We start from the raw sequence: 23432 nt of genomic DNA, 5'->3' as shown, positions 1-23432 counted from the left end.
TGCTTCTCTGTTAACACTTGGGGATTCAGGGAGTTTGTAAACCTTAGGCCAAGCTGTGGCCTTGATTCCACAGTGTACTGCACTCTCCAGTGTGAGAAGCGATGGGCTAATTCAGATTAGCCTGCTCTGCTAGTGCTGTGCTCGTTAAGAACAATGAGTTTAGCCTTCTCTCTCTCTCTTTCTCTCTCTCTTTTTCTCTCTCAGTCTCTCACAAAATATTTCTGCACACTGTAGCCAAAATATTGTGTTTGAGATGGAATAGTGTTGCATATTCAAGACTTTGGAATGTTAACATTTGTAAAAAGATTACATTTTTACTAATGTCTGTCAAGTGCAAGCATGCAAACAACCCTTTGATGATTAATGTGTGGGATGTGAGAAATGAGCTAAATCTGTTGAGTAAGTGCTTCAACTCACGAGCAGAGCTGAAAAAGAATCTTCTGAATACATTTTGAAGGCCTCACAATTATTCAATGAAGATTATTAAATTATTCAGGTGCATATGTTAAATCCTGCAGACACCAGCAGCTAAGATTTAAAGCAGTCATTTTTCAGACATATGATCCACTTGGCAATCGTGCCCAGAGAATAACCACAAACCTCCAGCATTATGGCAAGGATGCAGTGATTGTATTGGAACTCTTGTAAAACAGTTATGTTGATAATTAACAAACAGTCTTCTCCCAGAGCGGTCAAGTATGAAGATGAATATGTATTATAACCAAGATATGACTGTCTGCTTCTGTAACTTACTTTTTTTTGGCAAGGGAGCACAACAAATATATTCAAGGGTAAACAAATGGGTAGCACTTTATTTTCCGGTACGGACATAAGACGGAAATCTCTAAGTAAATACGCAATGACAACATGGTATAGATTCTTGTTATTTAATAATATGTGAGTATTTAGAAGGCAATACATGCCAGTTATGATTCAATTATTCCTCTTGCACAGTAGATTGACAGCTGGATTCAGGAATGAACAGCTCCATGAAAGCAGCTTCCAGGTCTTATGCTATGCGTGACCCTGACTTAAACCCACAGTGACCGACTATCTCTACTTGCCCCTTAGTTCTGAGAGGACCTTCTCTTAATCAAACTCTGCATTTTCACTTCTGCCCACACTCTCTGTCACTTTATCCTTCTCCAGCTAGTTATGGTTTAATGAGCAATGAGCTACTTTACATGTTGTTATACTTATAGTACTCTTATAAGTACTGCAATCTCTCTAGGAAATCAGAGGTTACTTTTACCCACCAAGCATAGCTTATTTGAAATAATAACATGAAATATTCATCAGAAATGTCCTCATTAAACCTGCTACTACTAGTGCTCAACTCTCAGGATGGTAAACTGCAATTCTATTTGTTGGAAAGTTTCAGTAGAGAACATTGGATTCTGAGCCCATAGTGCTGCATTTAGGGGGCAAGAGTTTACTTTTGTAAGACCATTCTCACCACAATTAAACTGAAAAAATCAAACCAATGTCACTGCAACTTCATACATCAATTGAGTGTTTTGAATTGCAACCCAAAACGTACTAGCGAAGCCCATGATTTGCTCTTCTCAAACGGTTCAACGCGTTCAAAACAGAGGCTATTGAGTTACAGTCTTCAACTCTCAAATGATCGCAGGTTGCTCAGAAACTCAATGTCAGAATGTATCTGTGTGTGTTTTTTCCAGGAAAACAAAATCTTTAGCACACATGCGATTCCTGGAAGCATTCATAAATAAATAAGTCTTATTTTGATCGGCCTCTGTCAGGCGGAGTGAATGTCATGGGAGGAGGGCTCCAGAGAGCCAGGGAGATGGGGCTTGTCCAGCAGCACTTAGGTGCATGGCTCTAGGCACACCTGTTCCTCAGGGGCCATACTGCCACTATCCATAATTTCATCAGTGTCAGGATGTATGATGTGTGCACATGTCAACTCTGCAACTCTTTGCTCTCTCGCCGCAGCTCTCTAGATTTTGGGAGACACAGTGTCTGCTCAGGGTCTCTGCAGACTACCAACACAGGAAATGTGAGACATTCTTATTTGGATTGTGATTTAATTTATGTGTTGGTTATCTTTCAATTCAATCACTTTTGGAGAAAAGGTTAAAGCCTGTGTGATCCAGTGTTGTTATTTCTAGCTCAGTCTTATCCTCCCTTGGCAATGGAGTTTCAGGGATATTTTCTACTTTCAGAGTGGCTTAATGCTGGTTTTATCAGCTAGTGTTTTTTTTATGATTATGTGGAGGATGAAGTGAGAGGAATTCAGGCCAGGTCTCTCATACAAAATTTCATGTTATCAAAATGTCAAGTTCAGGGCAATTGATGTCAAGTACATTATGTGGGAGTACTCTGCGAATACATGTGAACACTTAAGAACACTTAAGAAGCTAATGTACTAGGAATATATCTCATTTGCATTGTATTTAGAACCTGTTTGTGGCGTCCCACCCACATCCAGTCAGCAATCATGTATTTTGTACTCTTCATGTGGAGTCGGCCGGTGTCTTTACTGTAACCGACAGATCAGCCCACGCACACCTGACACCACTGCCTATGTCACTACCACAGCACTGAGAGGGCAATGCCACTACCGTGCCAAGATGGTGCAGGCAGAGATATCCATCATCGCCCTAAAGATCGCTGGTTGCATAGGCGAGCAGCTGTAACACTGAGAGAGAGAATAAACAATATGCCATCATTTCAACAATCAATGTCAATAAAATGGCTTCTATTACTATGATTTATTATGATTTTCTGCTGTGAGGTAATTTATGCATTCACACAGCGCAGCCGAACATATTTTCAGTGCTTGGCTGTTATTCATATCCCAGGACCCCAGGAAACAGATATTCTGTTCAGAGAAATTAGAGAAATAACAGGCTCACTGATTTCTCTCCCGTTTAGCTCATTATAGACTGAGGTGGGGGTCTTAATTACTAATCAATGGTTAGCCCTCCGCTGACCATTAACACCATGGTACTGTGGACCCAAACAGAATATTAATGCAGTAGTGAGACCTGCACAATCGATCCTACCACATCTAGAGCTACAGACTCTCAAACAGCCCCGTTCCACATATTACATCGCTTTTAATCCAAGATTTGTTTTCCACACATAAGATGAATAGCATCCTCATTGCCTTTAGGTCTAGGTTAATTGCCTATGAAGTGAATTGTCTTTCTCTTTGCTGTAATCCCCATTCAGAGATCATGAAGTGTTATCTTAATCATGGTGTCAGAGTTTATGATAACCTCCATCCTCTTTTACTGTCACACATATCAGTGTGTCATCAGAGTGGAACGGAAATCAAGAGGCATTATGTCAATATCACATCACCAGCCCACGATCATATCGATTTCTATTGCCTCCTTATGGATGAATAGAATACCATGACAATCTTACTCATTCAAGTCGAGGGAAATTGAATTTAGAATTTAGTATACCAGTTTTCAATTGACAGGGCCCACAACCCCCTCCTTTTATTTATTTATATTTTCTTTAGCAATTTTCAATTGACAGGGCCCGCAACCCTCCCACCCCTACCAGCAGTATGTGACTCACAACAGCAAACCCACAGGAATAATCCTGAGGCATGCATGAGATAAAAGGTCAATCTGTCATGTTCTCAACAGTAACACTGGACCCATTTCAGACTCATTCCACATCCCCTCGTCCCATCTCTGACTGACAGGTGGAATTGGGATGCTCTCCCTCTGGCAGGAGAAAGTGCACGTTTCATGCAGAGGCATTAAAGATAGAGGAAGAAGCTCATACATGGTGAAGGACTTGGCCTAAATCCTGTGGCTCTGATATGATGCTGCTCCTCTGTAGACTGACTGGCTCTAGTCCTGCAGGATGGTGCCCAGAGCAGCTCTGCCTGAGATAAGACTGACAAATCACGGCCAATGTCATTTCTACTCCGTGATTAAACACAGAAGGGAGGTGTGCTGATGTCTTTAAATAATGTGTGCCTTTGAATGAACATGTGCTTTTTCTTCAGCTAAAGTTATGAGTTTTGTGTTTTTATCACATGATAATTAATGGAAACTGACCCAAAACTACATTCACATCCAGCTCTTTCCTTTGGTGATAGTTGCCACAGGCAGTTATCAAATAAAAACATTGATTTGGACACTTGAATCCTATATTTTCAAAGGAATTAAAGGGGCAATCTGGGATTGGTCCATCCATTTGTTTTACTTTTAAATGAATGATATATAGCCATTGACTCTTGAAGAATATAACTTAATACCTCATGAGCTAAGTTCAACTGTCTTACTCCATCAGAACCCAAAATATTACCAAGAAAAGTGGCAGGGGAGACCACTTTGTTATTTTAATCCCAGATTGCTCCTTTAAGATTTGACTCCTGCCTGATGTGAGGTCCACTCAAAGTGATCTGCTTTGTCATTTGTACCACGTTTGAACCTTGATGCATAGGGCTGCCAAATGATAATCAGGTAAGGTCAATGTTGAGGTTGCTGCATCTTTAATATTAAGGGAGTTATAAATGACCTGCCAGCTGGTGATGGATAGAGGCGATGAAAATGTTTGCTGTTATCCCTGCATGTTGCCTTAATTATGTGACCTCCATCTTTTTACTGTCAGCTTAAACACTACTGGCTTTGAGGCTTCATTGTGTAATCTCTCCCGCTAACATTGTGGTTTGTCTTCAGGATCCACAATGTCATAGGGTGCATACTGCAACTGTCTTTTGGCAGCTGAGAGGTATTGTTTGTTATTGTGTGAAAGCTTTGAATGGACATCAGTGAAATCTCTGTCATTTAAACTTGTCTGCTAGTTTTCATGAATCCCAATTACAGTGATGCACTGCTGTTGTAGAGCTCCCTGCAGTATGAGTTACTGCTGGTCACAGCTCAGGGGACGTTGCTGTAATTAACTGCAGCCCGCAGGGTCCTACTTTACACTGTGGCCCCATCACAATGTCACAGTGGCCCACTGTAATCCCTATGCAGAACGACTTCTAGTTATGGTTAGCCACCGAAGACCCAAATCAAGTTGACAAGTTGAAACTGGAGTAACCCCAAAAGAAGTTGTAGCTCCAAAGGAGTTGTCAAAAATATGTGTCGCCTTTTCTTTCTCTATGCATGGGCTAGTTTGCACATACAAACATTTTGTTAGAACAGATTCAGATTGTGTCAGGAGACTCGACCACAGTGGACCTCAGTGAAAAGGAGTGACTCTGTTTGAGAGTGTGAGAATGGCTCCATTTAGCCTTCCCCGTACCGCTCTGTGCTCACCGTGAGGAATGGAGGCAATATTGAGCCCTATCTGCTGGAAATAATGAACTCTCTGCCACTTAGGGGTATTAACATCGCTCTTGTCCAACATTCCTGGCTCATTGTGCTCTCTGCTCACAGCTCTTGCAGCCATTCATTTGGGCAGACCTCTTAATTACTTAGATGTATTGGGGCTTTAAGTGAGCTCTCTGCATAATTTGCCATTTCTGACATACCCTTTAATACCCGATTGTAAAATATGATCCTCTTCATGGATTTTCTGTAATTATATTAAGTCGTCTTTATAACTAAATGTATTATTCACTGAACTGTATTGAGGTCACCAGTAATGCGAGTGTTAATTATTCATTCTAATTGTGCTGAAATAGAGCTTGGAATGGCATCAAATATTCTGACTATATTTAAGATTAATTCTGCATCAATTATGTTGATTATATTCAATTAATAGCTAAGCTGTTCCAAAAGGGAGAAGAATTGACTGCACACAGATATTTTCTTATCCTCAAATGCACATTCTTAATCAAATTAGTTTCAAAGCTGTCATTAATCAAAAGGGATATCACTTGGTGTCATAGTCTCGTTTCTAATGAATAAAGTGAAGTTAATTAAGCAGAAAACATGCTTGAAACGCAAGGCAATAAGTACAGTTGTCACTTCATTACTGTCCTCCATTGAGTCTCAGTCCTCTCAAGGGTACTCAAGAACTACCCTTTCTGAAAGTTGTTTAGGGCCACACCAGAAAGCAAGCGCTAAACAACGAATGTACTAAATGGAAGATGACATAATCTTTCTCATTAGTGCTTTTCTGAAAGCATCATGTTGGTAAAAGATAAAGGTCTGAAAATGTGACACAAACATGTCACTGGAGTCCAACAGCACCAACAGCAACAACAATAAAGAAAAGGTAAAAACAGCATTAACATTACATTAGTTTAAGCATTTCTCTTAAGAATGAATGGGTTAGGGTTAGGGTTAGGGTTAGGGTTAGGGTTAGCTCTATTAACATGTTTGGTTACAGCTAGCACTGTTAGGGTGGTTTGCCATGTTCATAGTTGAGTTGACAAACTATCATGTGTTCTCTAAATATATGTATATACTCTTGGTATGTAGGTGGAGAGGAATATAAACTGACAGTTCATTATGTACTGTACCAGTCAAACCTCCACACAGTACACTTAGATGTATTAAATATACAACCAAGTATAAGTATAAACAAACCCATGGACAATCTAAAGCAATCTATTTTCAAGTAGTACTGGAATCAAGTAGGCAGGTGTGAGAGATACTGAAAGAACAATCAGTTGGATGGTGGTGCCGAGTGCATCAAGGACATGTTGTAAATGTAGTTTGATCTAGATACAGTGTGTCTTTAGCAGTGTCTCACTATGCTTAACAAAAGTGATGTCTCTCTTAGGTGGAAAATATTTATGGTTAAGAAATGATTGGAGGAATATGGTCCAAGAGAAGGCTATATTGTTCTTTCTTTGAATGCCAATGCATTTTAAGCATCCATGGATTGTTAGCACGTGTAAACTCTAAGGGCTGGTTTCCCAGACACAGATTAAGCCTAGTACTGGACTAAATCATACTTTTAATGGAGATTGGACAAGGCGTAATGCAGGTCCAGGAAACTACCCCTATGTAAACTGCTCTGATTGTAGAAAGCTAACATGCACTGTCACATTACTCAATGTATTCTTCTGTGAGAACATTCCATACAGCGGTTCTAATATGATCCATAGCAGCATCTCAGATCATATTTCCCGGGGACAGTTTATCTCCTGTGTTTAGAGTCTGCTAATGTGTTGCTCCTAATGTGATTTAATTTCACTTGCATTTGAGAGCTCTAATGAACACTTAGAGCCATTACAATTTTAACAAGTCCCCCCCCCCCGCACCCCCCCTTCTCACACGCCCACCCAGGTTGGACCCTGATAAGTGATTGAAATGCATACAGTAGCTCCATATGCAGAGCAGCACCTCTCTGAGCAGCCAGTGTGGTCTCAGCATGTGACCCAAATTGAACTGCATCAAAGATACCGATGGGTCATTAAGGGGAGGAGGGCTTTGGTCTTTGGTCTTTGGTCTTTGGTCTTTGGTCTTTGGTCCTCTCTCATATAATATCATTATACATTTATGAAGATAGCAAAGTCTTGATTTATTGGCCTATAGTTGCAGTGTATGAAGAACTGGAGACATAGTAATGGGTTTGGTGCAAGCTTTGCTATGATTGAACTACTGTACCCGGTGCTCCTCATTTGGAGGAAGTGGTGTGAACCCTATTCAAATTGAATTCAGCTCCTTGAAAGGCAAGTCTATCAGAGGTCATCACCCATAGAGGTCATTCTGTAAACAATAAGATTTGTGGAGGAAGAGAATAAAGTAGCTAGCAAAAAGATGAGTGAGTCAGGCATACTGATTGCTCTCTGTATTATTATTTTATTTGTCTGGGGGGAAATACTAAGAAAAAGTAATATGTTGTGGATCTTTGCTATGTATATGTGTTGCATTAAAGGCCGACATTAGTCATTTGAAATGTTTTAGCTGGTATATGGCATCATGCTGCACAATGTTATTGCACAATGATGCAAGTCTGAAGATTAGCATTTAGGTCAAAGTATGTGTATTTTGGGCGAACAAACAACTTTTCGACACGTGTCTGTAGCTATTTACTGTAGCTATATTCTGGTGTTACTTTCCCAAATAGCTCCATGAATGACCAACGTCACCACTCGGGGCATCCGTTCTTTGAGTATTTTTTTTAAATGAAAAGCCCTTTTACAGCTTTTTTGGGATGACAGGTGTCATCTAGACAAACAATGACCCCCCCCCACACCCCCACCTCCCTCCACAAACATTGGACTTATTGCTTTATACGGCAGGGAAGGGTTCTGCAATTTCAAAAGGTTGTTTATTGGAGTTTTATAAATCATTCCAAGTGTGGTTCACTTTGACATTCAAACAGAACAACAAATAACAGGCAATCTATTATTATGCTATTACTGTAAGATATTATCCTAGGTGTTTCATCAGGTTGTCAAAAAATAAAATCATTATGCAGTGCTTTCTGTGATTTTTGTTGTAATTAATTCGCACTAGAGCTTCCCTATTTTTCATATTCATATTGGCTTTTCAGGACCATATGTATACCACTTTCTTTCCTAATTGCTCTTCAGTCAGATGAAACCTTCAGAGGGTTGATATCACAGCATGGCCATGATTCTTGTTTTGATATACTGTACTTAACAGATGCTATTCACTCTCAATGCCACACGCTTTGGGAAAATATCTTTTGTCTTTTGACCAAGAACAAATAGGGATAGCAGTATGGCAAGTCATGAAACAAGTATCACAATTTACACTCAATCATATTTTCATTTGCCACAAATTATGGCAGTATTGACTTGTGTATGAATATATTTATTACCCACTCCTTGTCAAATCACATACATTTCCTAGTATAGAATTACAGACTACTAAGTCATAAACACTTAGGGTCTAGAGGAGAACATTAAGACTGTGATGACTAGTGCCCTCCAAGTGCTAACCTGATAAACATGTGTGATAAGATAACCATTTCATTTTAGCAACAGTCTATAAGTTAGATACCATATGGATGTGTCAGTCAGCAGACACACTTCATCATAGGGCATACTTATGTTTAGTATTTTCACATTTAAAATGAAATGTCATATGTTTCAAATACAAAAGTTATGTGATAATCTCTGCTCCGATCAACCGATTGTTCTTTGCCTTAGATATAGCAGTGTTAACAAAGCCATAGATATCTCAGAATCAATATCACAGTATTACTGTATGTGTTTATACTAATTCCCCCTTCCCTCCTCTTGATCTAGAGTTCTTCCTGGAGCTGCTGGAGAACACAGAGAGGTCTCTGAATGAGATGTTTGTCAGGACATATGGCAAGCCTTACATGCAGAACTCTGAAGTGTTCCAGAACCTGTTTGCCGAGCTGAAGCGCTACTACACGGGAGGGAACGTTAACCTGGAGGAAATGCTTAATGACTTCTGGTCACGTCTGCTGGAGCGTATGTTCACGCTGATCAACTCCCAATACATCATCACAGAGGACTATCTTGAGTGTATCAGTAAGTACACGGACCAGCTCAAGCCCTTTGGGGACGTGCCCAGGAAGCTCAAGGCTCAGGTTACCCGGGCATTCATCGCAGCACGCACCTTCGTCCAGGGCCTCTCTGTTGGTCGAGAGGTCGCCAACAGGGTATCCAAGGTAAGTCCTACATCTTAGTCATTCAAAAGCAAACTGAATTGATTATTAACCAAATTATCTAACTGGCTGCTGCTTAACTTGCATGGAGCGAGGATGCTAGATTTAGTAAGAAATGTCACTTCCCATTGTAGAGGTAAATGTTTCCCTGCAACTTTTTTCATGGAAAGTAGATTTACCTCAAGGCTTTTTGCAGGCATTGATACATTTTGATCATGTAGGACAAATCATGATTTAGTGTTGGGATGGATTCTGCTGGTGAGATAAGTGAAGATGTACAGTTTCTGTACATCCAACATCTTCTTTTACAAGCTGAAGGTCTTTATTTGAAATTCTTGGCCGAGGTATTCTTCTCTCCCTATATCTTCTCACCCAATCCAGTTCTTGCTGACGTCCTCCGTCTCTTTGTGCCTGTCTACAGGCTGTAGAAGCTCAGTGTTGGCCTCTCAGGTGCTATGTAATAACCACCGTTGCAAGAGACATTCTGAGGCGTTTGAAGAGGCCTCAAGCTATGGGGAGAAATGAAATATTTGTAGTGGATGTTTGTATCTCTATCTCCCAATATGTGTTAACTCTGTATACAGTACCCATTAATCATGCTGTAGCCTCAGTATTCTGTTTGATGTGATGTAATCTTAATGCAGCTGCTGCAGTATATCATATTGCCTTGGGAGTGTGTAGAGTTTCGATCGTGTGCAAAAGAAGATTAAAGAAAAAAGCAGAGATTTATACTTGGAATTAGCTCCACTCAACAGCAAGGACTGTTTATTTGGATGTCTTCTTTTCAGTTAATATTAACATTAACACAGCTCACTGGCCAGCATTTAGTGTGCTTCTCCACTTTCGGTAGAGTCCAATATATTACATTTATTACACAATACAAGTGATTTCATTGTTATTGGTCTTATTAAACAACATCTGTACAGTGTGTGTGGAAACAGTTACACGTCCCTCTCACCTCTCTGTTTTATCACCCAATGACAACCAACTCACGTTCTCAACTATGAGCCGAGCATTTCCACCGAGCATGAACTCTGTGAACCACAATCCATGTCTACATGTCAGTTCCCTATTTCTAGAACTGGTGAACAGCCTCTTTATGAGCTCCTATCCCGAGGATGAGTAGTTAGTGTCTGTCAGGTCAGGTGACACACCTCCTCCTGGGTCTACTGGCAGCCAGGGGACGTGTCCCTGGTTCACCTCTGGCATTTCAGAGGGACCTGAGACACAGGTCATGTGGCCAGGGCCAGGGCCCTTTGATCCACAGGGTTTAAAGTCATCAGGAGGGATTGGGTGTAAGCATAATGGAATAAGACACCCTGGAGGAGGCGTCCGCTACCGTGAGATTCGACATCCATGCCTATTGCTGCTGGTGGCGTTTATTGAGTTAGTGTAGCCGATGTAGTACATCACAGCAGTTCACAGCTTATGAGACACAACACTCGAGGCACTGGGTAACTCAAGACACAATTTTATATGTATCCTCAGAGTCTGATAAAGCTCAAACATTTCCTACAGTGTATCAAACATTGCATTCTCATTATAATTATAGTGTTTCTTTTTTTTTTTCAGTGATTCAAAGCTAGTTGAGGGATCTGAGGAGTGATCTATTGATTCTAATAATAGGACCCTCTTTGATGAGCTCATATAATTAGAATAGTACACACAACCGCTAATGCTGTAATGCACTCTCAGAAGTCAGCCGTCCAGTTGATAGGGAACAGTTGAGCAGACAGCATGGCAACATTCTGAGTGCTGCTCTGCACCAGGGACATTTTTCAGCTCTCAGTTCTGCAAATTGAAAAAGTGCAGGTCAATGCTATTCCTTATGTTTCTGTACTGAAATGCACATTGAGCATGCATTATTGTCATAAGGAGGATTCTCTCAGAAAAGTTGAAGATGAGGTTGAAATTGCTGCAAAATATTGGAACGTGTCAGTGGAAAACTCAGAGTTGAATGTGAGGGATTTTCATAACACCCTAAATTGTGTTTATCAACACTTTCTATACAACTGCAGAACACAGAAATCTCACTGATATTGAAGCAACAACCACCCAGAAATACTTAAGAAAACCAAACAAAACTAGTTCACCCTTGATTCCTGCAGCTCCACACTTCACCACACTTCACACATGTAAGTTCCTGGGGGTGTCAGTTTGGACATGACATTGTGTGAGTGATCTGATTCAGCACCAGGATGTGTAGTAAGTCAAGCCAATGACAGAGTGAGCTACCAGTCAATGTTTGAGGCGTATCTGTCAGAGAGCGTATATATTTGATGCTGTCTTCGAGTACGGCTCTATAGAGGAAGATGATGCCTCCGCCTCTCCTGAACAGATAGACTCACTGGTGGGTTGAGAGAGGCAGGGGTCCAATCACATCAAACATTAAGACAGCTCAGAAACCATTCAAAACAGAAAATTCCCGCAGAGCTGAGCCTTTACGCTAACCTCTCTCATGCAGTGCCTGGGTACTTTTTGAAAGTTTGTACTCGAACATGACAACTCCCTTCCTCCCTACTCACACATCTTACTTTTTCACCTTCATGATATTTTACAAGCAGTACAGAACACTGGGTAGTTGTGGGCTTTGTGTAACCTGAGACTCCACTTCAGCATTTATTCTCAATTCACTGCAGAGCCATGCTTTCAAATTCTTTTAGAGATCTAGAGATTAATTGAAAATAAATCTGACGAAATTGATTTGTACGTTTTTTGGGAAGTGTGAAAAAGAAACTCACTCACACAAACACACGCACGCACACACGCACACACGCACACACACACACACACACACACACACACATACACATACACAGTCTGTCTCTCTCTCTATTTCTTTCTCTCTCACTCTCTCTCTCTCTCTCTCTCTCTCTCTCTCTCTCTCTCACACACACACACACACACACACACACACACACACACACACACACACAGAAATATGATGCACTGACAGAATGGTGGTCAGGGAATTGCTTTTAGATAGACTTGCAGTGCTGTAAAATAGTTAAGAAGTGATCTGAGAGCCTGCCTGTGTTGGTGTTTGGAGAAGACATAAAGCCATTAGGCCTTACCCAGGAGCCTTGCCTACAGACAGCTGAACAGTGTTGATATTTGCATTATTGACAATAATGGTTACTGCATACTTACTTTTGCTGTAGTGTTCACATATTCTCCATTCCTCCAGATACTCTTAGACATACTCTTTATGCATGTTTGTACTGTTTATGTATTCTGAGTTTATGTTGAGGCACCAAAGATGTGTACCCGGCATGTCTTTTGCATTCTGAACAGTGCTTGGCGGTCTCAAACTGAACTTGACCTCAGAATTGAGTTTTATACTGCTGTTTTGAAGAGAGAAACTGCAAAAGTATGCTCATACTGTTCTCTCTTTTTGCACTCAAGGGTGTTAGTATCCTAGTTAATGGTCCCTAATCTAGTCAGATGTGTTGCCTGTTATTCCTGATGAATTAGTGTCACTGTACCTCTGGTTACATCTCTGTCTCACTGTAAAGTCTCTGTAAAATGTATCATCATAACATGTGCAAGAGTTGAATGTGAGGAGCTACATTACTCATAGTAGAGTAGGACAGTCTTGTGTATTTTATGGTTGATCTATGTTCTCACGCTCTTTTCACCCTGTAGGTGAGCAGCACCGCAGCATGCAACCGAGCTCTGACCAAGATGCTGTACTGCCCCTACTGCCAGGGTATGCCAATAGTCAAGCCCTGTAGCAACTACTGTCTCAACGTCATGAAGGGCTGCCTCGCCAACCAGGCCGACCTGGACCCTGAGTGGAACCAGTACCTTGGTAAGACCAATACCTTTAATCTAGCTCTTTGGGGTGTGTCTCTGACCGTGCAGTGATGATGAAATCCATACTTTGTTGTGTTGTTGATTGGTGTTTTTTATGGTGAAATATCTTTCATGTTTTATTTCACTGCATCAGTTCAATTTGCACAGCTTGGGCATTCTGAGAAGAGGGTGCTTTTTACTGTTTGTATCATTCTTGTGTCTATTTATATTGGATGAAAGGGCTTTATTCATGCGACTGTGGTCTCCTGCTGTGCTAAATGAGGACTTGGAGTGGGGCAGTAGCACACTGCTGGGAACGTTGAGCCTCGTGAAGAGCAGTTCAACAGAAGCTCCTTCAGCTCAGAGAGAGAGATTACAGACATGAATATGAAATGACACTTATTTATTTAATAGAATGCCTAATTCAGATTCCAGCCTTCATTTAGATACAGTATATCAGGCCTGCCCTGTCAGAGTGAAGTAAAGTAGAGCGGGCTAGGGAGCTGCACTTTAGAGACACATGACAAGCCTGCTGTCAAAAACAAGCGGTTGAAATGGGGCCATAGCTCTCTGGGTAGTTGTTCCATGTCAGAACAGCAGAGCCCCAATGTAAAGAACAGCACATGGAGATGTTTGGGGAGCAGTGTGATGTCCCCCTGATAAATATTCAATGGTTACATAGTTGGAGCATGAGAAGCTTGTTGTCACCCAGGTGTAAATGTAGACATTATTTAACCATGTATTTGTGCATACGTTTAATAGTCCTCAACCACTTTAGAGGCACTCTGCTGTGCTTCAGTCACTACAGTGAAGGTCTGACAGTACAGTCACTGAACCACTATTAAAAGTGTAATCATAAACTTTTTCAGCCTCACACTTGATATTTGGGTGTTTCTGATATTAGTCCTTGATCAACCCAGTCTTTCATTATTCTAAATATGAATTCATCAGACTCTAAATTGGATGAATGTTCTCAGGAACATTTGAATTCAATTGGATTAAATGTCATTTTTATATATTTGGCTGTCTGACATTTCAAATTCATTATAGGCTAAGAGATTTTCAATTAGCTCAAGGTCCAAACACAAAGAGATATTGATTGGGCTTTCAGAGGCTACAGTAGTGAGTGCGTGTCTGTCAGATGACCCCTGCAGCTCACTGGTCTCTAAGTAGTTCAGAGAAGGGCAGATTCCATGAAAAGGAATGGCATGAGACTTCCTTTCACTCATAGTCCTGGATTGGTACTCAGCAGCTCCTTGAAAGTACCTTGAAATCCAGGGCAGTAGAGGTTTCTGCTCTTATTCTGAGATACATTGAGCTTGCATATAGTCTAACAAACTAGTTAACCAGACTTCAAAATGTCCTTTCATCCACAATGTGATTTCACTTGTGTAAAACTCTCCTCTAGCTTTTCGGTTGCTGTGAATAGCAGGGAGAAACTGTTGACTGGGGGGCTTAGAGTGAAATAGAACACAAAAGCCTTGGAGACTGACATGGGACTGGCACCAGAGCTTACGTAAAGATATTCATCTTGATTCCAGTGGCACCTATCCAGACCCACAGCATATGTCTGCTCCACTGACCAGAGAAGACCAGATACCGGGGAGGTGAAAAGCTAATTCAACCAAGGAGCGAGAAATCCTTTACAGCTGGAAGCTGAGCTCCTGATAGCAACGATTTTTCCCTCAGCACCTCCTCACTGCAGCCCTCCACCAGCAGGAAATAACACTCCCTGACTTAGTGCATTCAAACTTCTGACAGAACTTCAACAAAAAGGCACCAATTCACATTACCCTCTGCCTGACCTTCATTTATCCTCTGTGTGAGCGTGTGGGGCAGAGGGACTCGGGTGGCACTGCCAAAAGCAGCATAAAACAGATGTTCATTCAATGCAGCTGTGCTTCCATTCATTCTACAGGAATATGAAATGCTGCAAAACATCCATCTCTTCTCAGAATAGCTGTGTGCCAATTCGGAGCATCCGTTTATGCATAACCGAAGAGGGAAAAAAGAAGAGGCTGTATAAAGCTTGCATTATGTTGGTGCATGTCTCAATGTTCCTCTTGCTCTCTGAAATGACTTAATTATATCATTTATGAAAACATAGATTACAACTGGCAGATGCACAGTGAATGATGGAACCATTAGTATGTAAGTGCCACTAGGAATCAGTTGAGTTCTTTGTATTTGTGCGTATGTGTTATTGTACATGTGGCTATTAAAGAGCCGATGCCAGCCTCAACTGCCAGCCATCTCAAATTATATGCCCCTGGGAACTAGCACTGAGTAATTTATTTCTGAAAAGAAAATTTGGTTTGTTTTATTTCTCTCTCAGGTGGAAAGACCAGCAAGTCTGCACATTTCTTTGCCTTAGGCGGGAAACAAATGGGCCAAGCGAATACACTATAACTTGAGATATTTCACTTAGAACAAAAGTGATATACTCAGTGAATCTAGGAGAATTCAAGGCCCAATGTCAAACTTAAATAAGCGCTGTTCACTCACTATATTTCAGACTACAGGACAAGTTCTAGATTACAGGAGTGGCATTCATGTACCTGCAGAGATTGACTGTATTTCATAGACCAAACCATGGGTTGAATGCGACATCAGATTGATCAATTTAAAACATTGAAGATCATTTTATCATTTTATCTTTGCATGATATATGTACATGTCTGCCCCTCTAAGGTGAATTTCAACAGTTTTATATGCAAATCCATCAGCTGCAAAATGGTTAAAGGGATTGTTTTTCCTTCCTCACAGGTATTCACGCAATTAAAATGGAAGGAATAAATCATGGATTATATTGGTTGCACTGAGTAGCCAGCCTAATCCATTAGTTCTCATTGGAGGATAAATCCTTCCTGACCTCTCCCAACTCTGCATGAAAAAAACAGGAATAGCTCAGTTTATGAATAATGGAAACAGGTGGCAGACATCATCCTTTATTCAACCTGCATTCTGTATTCATTCCTGCTATATAGTTATGGTATGAATGCGAATAAAACAAATCCAGGAATTATCTATATTTTTCTTAAAGGTATGTTCTTGGCATATGGTATGCAAGTGAAGAGACATGAACAGTAATGGCATGTACATTTAGATTGGATTAGGAGTAAGATATGTTCTAATTAGAAGACTCATCTGAAGCATTGAGTTACTGACAAACAGCTGTCAGTGAACACCTGTGTGTGTGTGTGTGTGTGTGTGTGTGTGTGTGTGTGTGTGTGTGTGTGTGTGTGTGTGTGTGTGTAATAGGAGAGAGCAAATGTTTGTGTGCGTGTGGTTGATGTGCAGAGAGTCAGTGCAAATTGTCAGCCAAGTCTTCCGGGGTTTAGTTCCACATTATGAGTTTGGCATAAATCAGACCTGCTTTTTTCTAGTGGTTGGTTATACTGTATTCATTTTGGTTATAAATCATCCTTCCCATCAAATAATAAATTAGAAATATCTGTATTTAGAATCACTTTTATGAAGTTATGTATTGGGGTGTCTGACAGAACTGATGTCTCGATCAGCCTATGGCGTTGAAAGGTCAGTCACATGCTCCGGTGATACATTTGGCCCTCTCTTGTGTACTACCCCAAGTGTCATTATCATTTTTTGTGTCGACAGGTGCTTGACAGCGATGATAGAAATGTATTTTCCCTCCTGCCCCACTGTCATGCACACAACAAGACTACCTATTTGCTAATACTTTTGTACAAACCAAAGGGCGCTGCATGACTGTTACAGCTTCTTTGTAATACAGACCAGTGTTGCTCTCTCTGGAGGGTCTTGTCACCACAGTGGAAGTGATCTGCATCGATTTGATCTGCTCATTTCTTTTTAATTGCCTGATTTGTTTCACTGGGTAACCGGACCCAGCCACAACCTCACAATTCATGAAAGTTCAAGCCAACAACATTTCCTGTCAACAACATTTCCTCATTAATAAAATATATACTGAAAAAAACCCACCTCGCAGCATGCCACTAGAGGACTGTTCGTGGCAAATTAGACCTCACAACTAGGCCAAAATGTTTGATGCATAGGCGCTGAAGGAAATGGAAATTACAAAGGATTGTACATGATCATAATTAATTGTCAGTTACGCTTCGACACCAGACCAGCTAATGCACTAAGCCAGTGACCCACAGTAAGCAACATGATGTATATGAAGGTACATCTGTCTCTGTTTCTCAGAAACTTTGAATCTACACCAATGACTTGTGTGGTGTGCTTAGTACTCATACTATTTGGGAATATCATGCTTCTGAAAGAGACCTCTCTCTTCACAAATGCAGCCTTGAGTCAATCATAACCAGAGATGGAACTGTTTTTGTATGAAAGGAAAAAGCACCCGATGCAGCACTTGATGCAACACTTTATACCCTGCCGTATTTGCAATGCAAAATGGAAAATACATTTTTAAAAGGCTGTCATGGGCTTTGTCTCTTGTAGACAGACAAATGTTTGAATTTGAATGAAAAGTTTTCAAAGGGTCAAAGAGAAAGAGTTTTCAAAGAATGGTCTTAGATACATCAAAGGAATCTTGCACTGTCTGAACTTTCCATAGTGATCCTTTGCAGCTTGCAAGATGAGCCTCTCTGCTTTGCTCACTTTTTTTTTGGTGAGGAGTCATGCTTACGAAAGAAAAAGGCCAGATAGGTTGACCTGCAATCTGATAATGTACTGTATCTATTAATAAACCATCTGAATGTGCAATCAGGAGTAGTTTAGGCGTGAGAGTTGGTGCTGCGCTGTGTGTGTCAGCAGCAGAAGACCCAGGCCTGGTGCCAGAGGTCTCTGTGTGGAGCTGGGATCTCAACAGCATGATGTAGGAGGGGGAGACTCATACCACCCACGGCTCAGATAATAGAATAACTAATTGAAAAAGTAGATTCTTCTATATGCATCATCTGATAAGAGATCATTGTCCTCAGATAGCACCGTGTCCCTCTGTGATTCAATGTAGCAAGGAAATTAGGGGAAAGTATCGCACTACGTATTCTGTGGAGCTTTACTCCATTAGATTGTTTTTAGTACTCTGAGTCAGTGAGGTCTGACTCAGTCACTGTGGTGGTGAGTTTCCATGGTGGGGTTGCAACCCTTAGACCAGGGGTGATTTAGCAAGGTCCTCTCCCACAGCTATTTCACCCCACCACTGCAACCTTGGCTAAATGGATTTATAATGGCTGTTTGCTCTCTGACTAATCTATGTGGCCTGTTTGGCTACACAGGGACTTGGGGTTAAGCAAATACAAAAAGTAATCTTATATCTTTTGTGATATGTGACCACAGTTGATCGAATCCTGAGGAAGCCATTAATGTGTCCAGCTGTGCGAAAGGTGAGGGTTGGATAGTCAAGGCTGTTAGGAGAAATTGCTTATTTAATGAGCCATGGATTGCTAGAACACAATCCCAAACACATTAGGAATACATTCCTGATGGACTGTAGGCACAGCCTGTGAAATATGTCTTTACCTAATCTGTCACCACATTAATAGTCAGACATTCCAGCATGAAAACATTCATTTTAAACCAAATTTGACTTGATAGCCTATCTGAAGTCAGTGGTAGAAATGTGAAGCAAGAAATGGGTGTCACAAGTTGTTGGAGCCACTCTATTCACTGTGGCTCTGTTGACGCCATTGCGTCTATAAAAAGCGTTTTCATAGCACTGGTCATATCCATTCCTCCTCTGTTCAGAGCAGTCCAGCTGGTGAGAATTGTGTCCAGATCAAGTTTGGGTTTTTGTGGCCATAATCTGTTCCAAAACATGTGGCTTTACGAGGAGAAAATGGATGTTGACTGGAAGGAAGGATTTCCTCAACATATTTGTGGACAAAATAGTTGAAACACCCCTGTCAGGATGCATTAGAGGTCTGTGGACAGATGCTCTGTTCAAACCTGAAACCCCATGACATCCCCTAGCCCATTAGTAACGGGATCCATTGGAGAATGGCTCATTATTGAATTTTGCTGCTGAGTTTCATTAGCAGTAGGACATTGTACAATCAGTGTTGCCCTAGAGAGCATAGGGTTACTTACTGTAGCTAAAATACATGATATTACAGGTATGAACTACTGTATCATTACAAGTGTGTACACTGAAAACAACAATGTAGGATCTTGGGAAAAATGAAATTTTTTGTTGTTTTTGGTTAGTTTCCATGGTTTTATGTGAATGACTACCCAAATTAAATATGAATCTAATAAAGTACACCACTATGTGATGCAATCTGACCTTAACTTCCACACAGCACATTCCTGGACAATGTTCCTGATGATTGAAATTACATACTGTATTTGGCCGATACACTTAATGCAACTTTACCACCAAATGCTCTTTGGTTAGACTACAAGTTAAAGGGATGAGGATTAGAGGGGTCTCATAACTGGCATACAGTAACATGTTCCACACAAACATGTTAATGTGACATGACATGTAGTTGTAGATGTCAGTGTGGCATGGCTTTGTACCAAGTAACAAGTAAAGGTGGTAAAAGGAGTATCATTGTGCGGACTGTTATTTATTTTCGAGTGTGTTTTAAAATTGTAGCTGTGTGAAAGTATAGAAGTTTATTTCAAACATTAGTTGATTTTATGGCGCATCCTATTTCACAGTGACACTTTTAACAGTCAAGTTTTGGTAGTTTATAATAACCACTTATAAACACTGCAAGTGTGTCTCCATGTTGTCATGAGACTTGTGGGATTACTTCTATTCACAATGGGACTTATTTTTGTCTTACAGCTGGGGGGGACGTCTTTTATGCAGATCGTTTTATCTGTGAATTAAATATTTATGGGTGTGTTTTAAAAGAGGCTATTTCCCCAGTGTTCTCCTCAGAACCTGTGTCAGGCCTCTGCTGCTTCCTCACTTCTGGAGCTCAGCTTGATAGAATTGCCAGTGGTATCAGCGTTATGTTCAGAGGAGAAGATGTAAGCTGCTCACTGAATAGTTTCCTCCAGTTACATACTGTATATAGGAACCAATGTTACAACAATTTTGTTTCATGTGATTTTTGTTTGTTTGACTATGCAGTATCTGTGTGCATTACACTCTTCAGTCGTCAAATTGCCTGTCCTTTGTGATCTGTTTATCAGACACAAGATGAAGTGTCTTTGTCTGTTAGAACAGCTGTTTTTAAAGTCTCAAGAGGTTGGTATTAGGGATTTCGGATAGAGAAAGGTTTTTAGGGGAAAAAATGTGTGTTTAGGCAAGGAAATTAAAATGTTTGCCAAGCTTTTAAGGTTTGAGAAGAAAAAAATCTTAGAATATCTTTCTTATGGGTCATTGCTATGTGTGTGTGTGTGTGTGTGTGTGCGTGTGTGTGTGTGTGTGTGTGTGTGTGTGTGTGTGTGTGTGTGTGTGTGTGTGTGTGTGTGTGTGTGTGTGTGTGTGTGTGTGTGTGTGTGCGTGTGTGTGTGTGTGTGCTTGCGTGTGCATGTGTGTGCACGTGTATGTGCACTCAAGGACTTTTTTATCAGGACAAATTGTGACCAAGGAACAATATGCTTTTCCCTTGCCATTTTTTTACAGTGTCATATAGCACCATTAGTTGGCTGAGTGAACCGCAGATGAGCTATGCTTTACAGAATCCAAATTACACCAGGGCCATTTTTCATCCTGGGGATCTCTTCAGAGGCAAAGAGCCTTTTCACTTTCCTTATTTGTCCTTGTCTGCTGGAGGTTTTCTACAGGTAGCCTCTTTTCTGGTGGCTGCATTTTTGATAAATACACTGAACATAGGGACATTTCTATAGGACAGAATGTCTCCTTTTTGGTTGTATTAAAACATGAATATAGCAAATTGAAATAACAGATCTTTTAGATGAACAAATATTATATTTCGTACACAATTTCACAGTGAAATGGAAGGAACTAGGCTACTGTATAATCTGAACTTCCATCATTTTTTGGACTCCCGTCTCAAAATAGGACAAGATGAGGCCATTTGCATAGCTGTGTGGTGATGATAACCAGATTTCCTGCTGTTGGCCGGTGGCCTATCTCTACACTACAAACGTGAGGCAGAGAGAGTTTGGCTCACAGGAGCAGCCCAGTCACAGTGGACCAGACTCTATGTGCTCCTCATAAATGAGAGTCATTAATTCTCTATGTAGGTAGAGTTCGCCACGTGCCTCTCTCACCTCAGGGACTGAGCAGTGTGGCAGTTCTACAGACCTGGCTTGGCGTTTCCCACTCCCCATCACCCTCTCACTCTCTCTCTCTCTCTCTCTCTCTCTCTCTCTCTCTCTCTCTCTCTCTCTCTCTCTCTCTGGGGACTGTGTAGGATGAGGCACTGTATCAAGGCTCCCTCTGTATGTGGAGCCCATCTGATAAACATATCTTAACTCAACACGGCTGAGAGAGATAGCCATCTTCCATCTTCCCTGGTGCTGACGGCAGCTCCATTCACTCACTGTGAGATCTGAGGAGTAGCTCACAGTTGCCTGGTTTGACTTGAATTGACAGTATTTGCATTTGAAATGCTTTGAGGCTTTGCAATCATCTTTCCCTTCATAAGTCCCTGCGGCTGTTGCGTGTACTTATATTATATGCATATTATGTTCAGCATTTATTCTGACATTGTCATGTTCAGGGTATTCAAGGTAATCGTATGAATCATACGAATTTGTGTACATTGAGCTTTGTGCATTCATTGGAATAATCTGCATCTACATCATTAAACTAAAGGTATCATAAAGATAATGTTACCATTCTCTGTAAAAAAAAACAATGAAAGGGTAAATATGCTTTCTAGCCTCAGTTCCTGCTCACTAGAATGATCTCTCATCGATATAAACTACATTGTGCCTGTGGCTGCACAGTGGCTGAAGAGCCACTAGAACCTCAGATCCCTGGACCCTGACCTCCCCGGTCTGCTGATGGAAATCTAACCAAGCATCACAGGCTATCTGTAGCCCCAGTGTAAACAAACCAAAGTGCTCTTCAAAGGCTCCGTCTCGGACATAATTGGAAAGGAAATGGCATCGGAGCTGAGCTAACGCCACCCAGCGTTTCACTAGCTCTTCTCCCTGCCATTAATGATCTCATGTCTCCCCATAGACTTTTGACTTGGTCATCCATATTATGTTGCAATTTGAATGGGAGTTTTACAAGGTTAAACATTCCTTGAAATCCATAGAAGCCATCAAAGCCTCTTGATGTTGATGTTTATGAAAAATAATGTTTCAACAAACTGTTCCCTCATTATCACCCTCTATTATAGTTCTACAGATAGAACATGGCAACCATCAGATATTCTCAAAGATGTCTTATTAAATGATGGGTGGAGAAAGACTGTGGCAGGAAGCTAAAGGAACTATTACAACACTAAGCTTCACCAACGTAGACAGTTTTCATGGTATTTTTAAAAACAAATATTAAATGCAGTGTTGGGATGTTTGCAAGCCAAAAAAAGCAGTCTTTGAGATGCATTATACGTTTATGAGTGTCCAATGTTTTTTCATCCCCAAAATTAAATGATTACTTCATACAGTAGGATGTTAATGACACAGTGATTATGAGTGCCTTTGGGTGAGGTCCTGTCCTGGGAGGTCTCTAATTGGAGACTGTGCACGGTTGAGGACTTCTCCCTGATAGTCCAAGCCTTGGTGTTCCTCTACTGAGGGTTGGTGGCCGTCCAGGTCCCCCTGCGGCTCACCACTCCAAATCCAAACTGCCATTACACAGACAGTCACACATTAACATGGATATCCCTCCAGGATTGCACAGCCAGCTCTGCTTCATGACAATAACAATTAACCCATGGAACTTGTAAAGGGCAAATCTGGATTCCTAAGTGATTTGAAATGGCAGGAAGAAGCTCATTCTCTTTTTTCACATTAAAGGAGATGGTGATGTGTGTTATTCATGGACCATATAGCACTGGTATTGACCATTAATGATCTTTTGTTGAGGAATATTATGACATTTGCCGATCTAACGATATGTGTGGGTTGCTTGTAATCAGTAAATACAGTGGTGTAATAATGATATGCTGTATATTTCTTCTCCATTTAGACGTTACCATATGGTTTCAGTCCTCACAGTGATATTAATGAGGTGTTGACCTTATAGCATCCGTGCCCGCAGTGGATATAAATAAGACCTCAAAGTGCTTGGCTTCTAGAAATTCGAT

At 40.9% G+C, this 23432-nt stretch overlaps 1 protein-coding gene across 1 annotated transcript in view; it reads left to right on the top strand.

Annotated features, from left to right (window-relative positions):
• gpc6b (glypican 6b) overlaps window positions 1–23432 on the top strand; it is a gene marked incomplete at both ends in the record, with an annotated part of 57808 nt that overhangs the window by 15114 nt on the left and 19262 nt on the right. Inside the window, 2 exons of the mRNA XM_083681654.1 lie at window positions 9113–9504; window positions 13147–13312. Coding sequence (XP_083537780.1) covers window positions 9113–9504; window positions 13147–13312 — 558 coding nt within the window. The remainder of the gene's footprint in view (window positions 1–9112; window positions 9505–13146; window positions 13313–23432) is intronic.

This window comes from Argentina silus (assembly GCF_951799395.1).
Source record: "Argentina silus genome assembly, chromosome: 12".
In the NCBI taxonomy this organism is placed as follows: Eukaryota; Metazoa; Chordata; class Actinopteri; order Argentiniformes; family Argentinidae; genus Argentina; species Argentina silus.
This window is presented reverse-complemented; position numbering and strand designations above follow the sequence as displayed.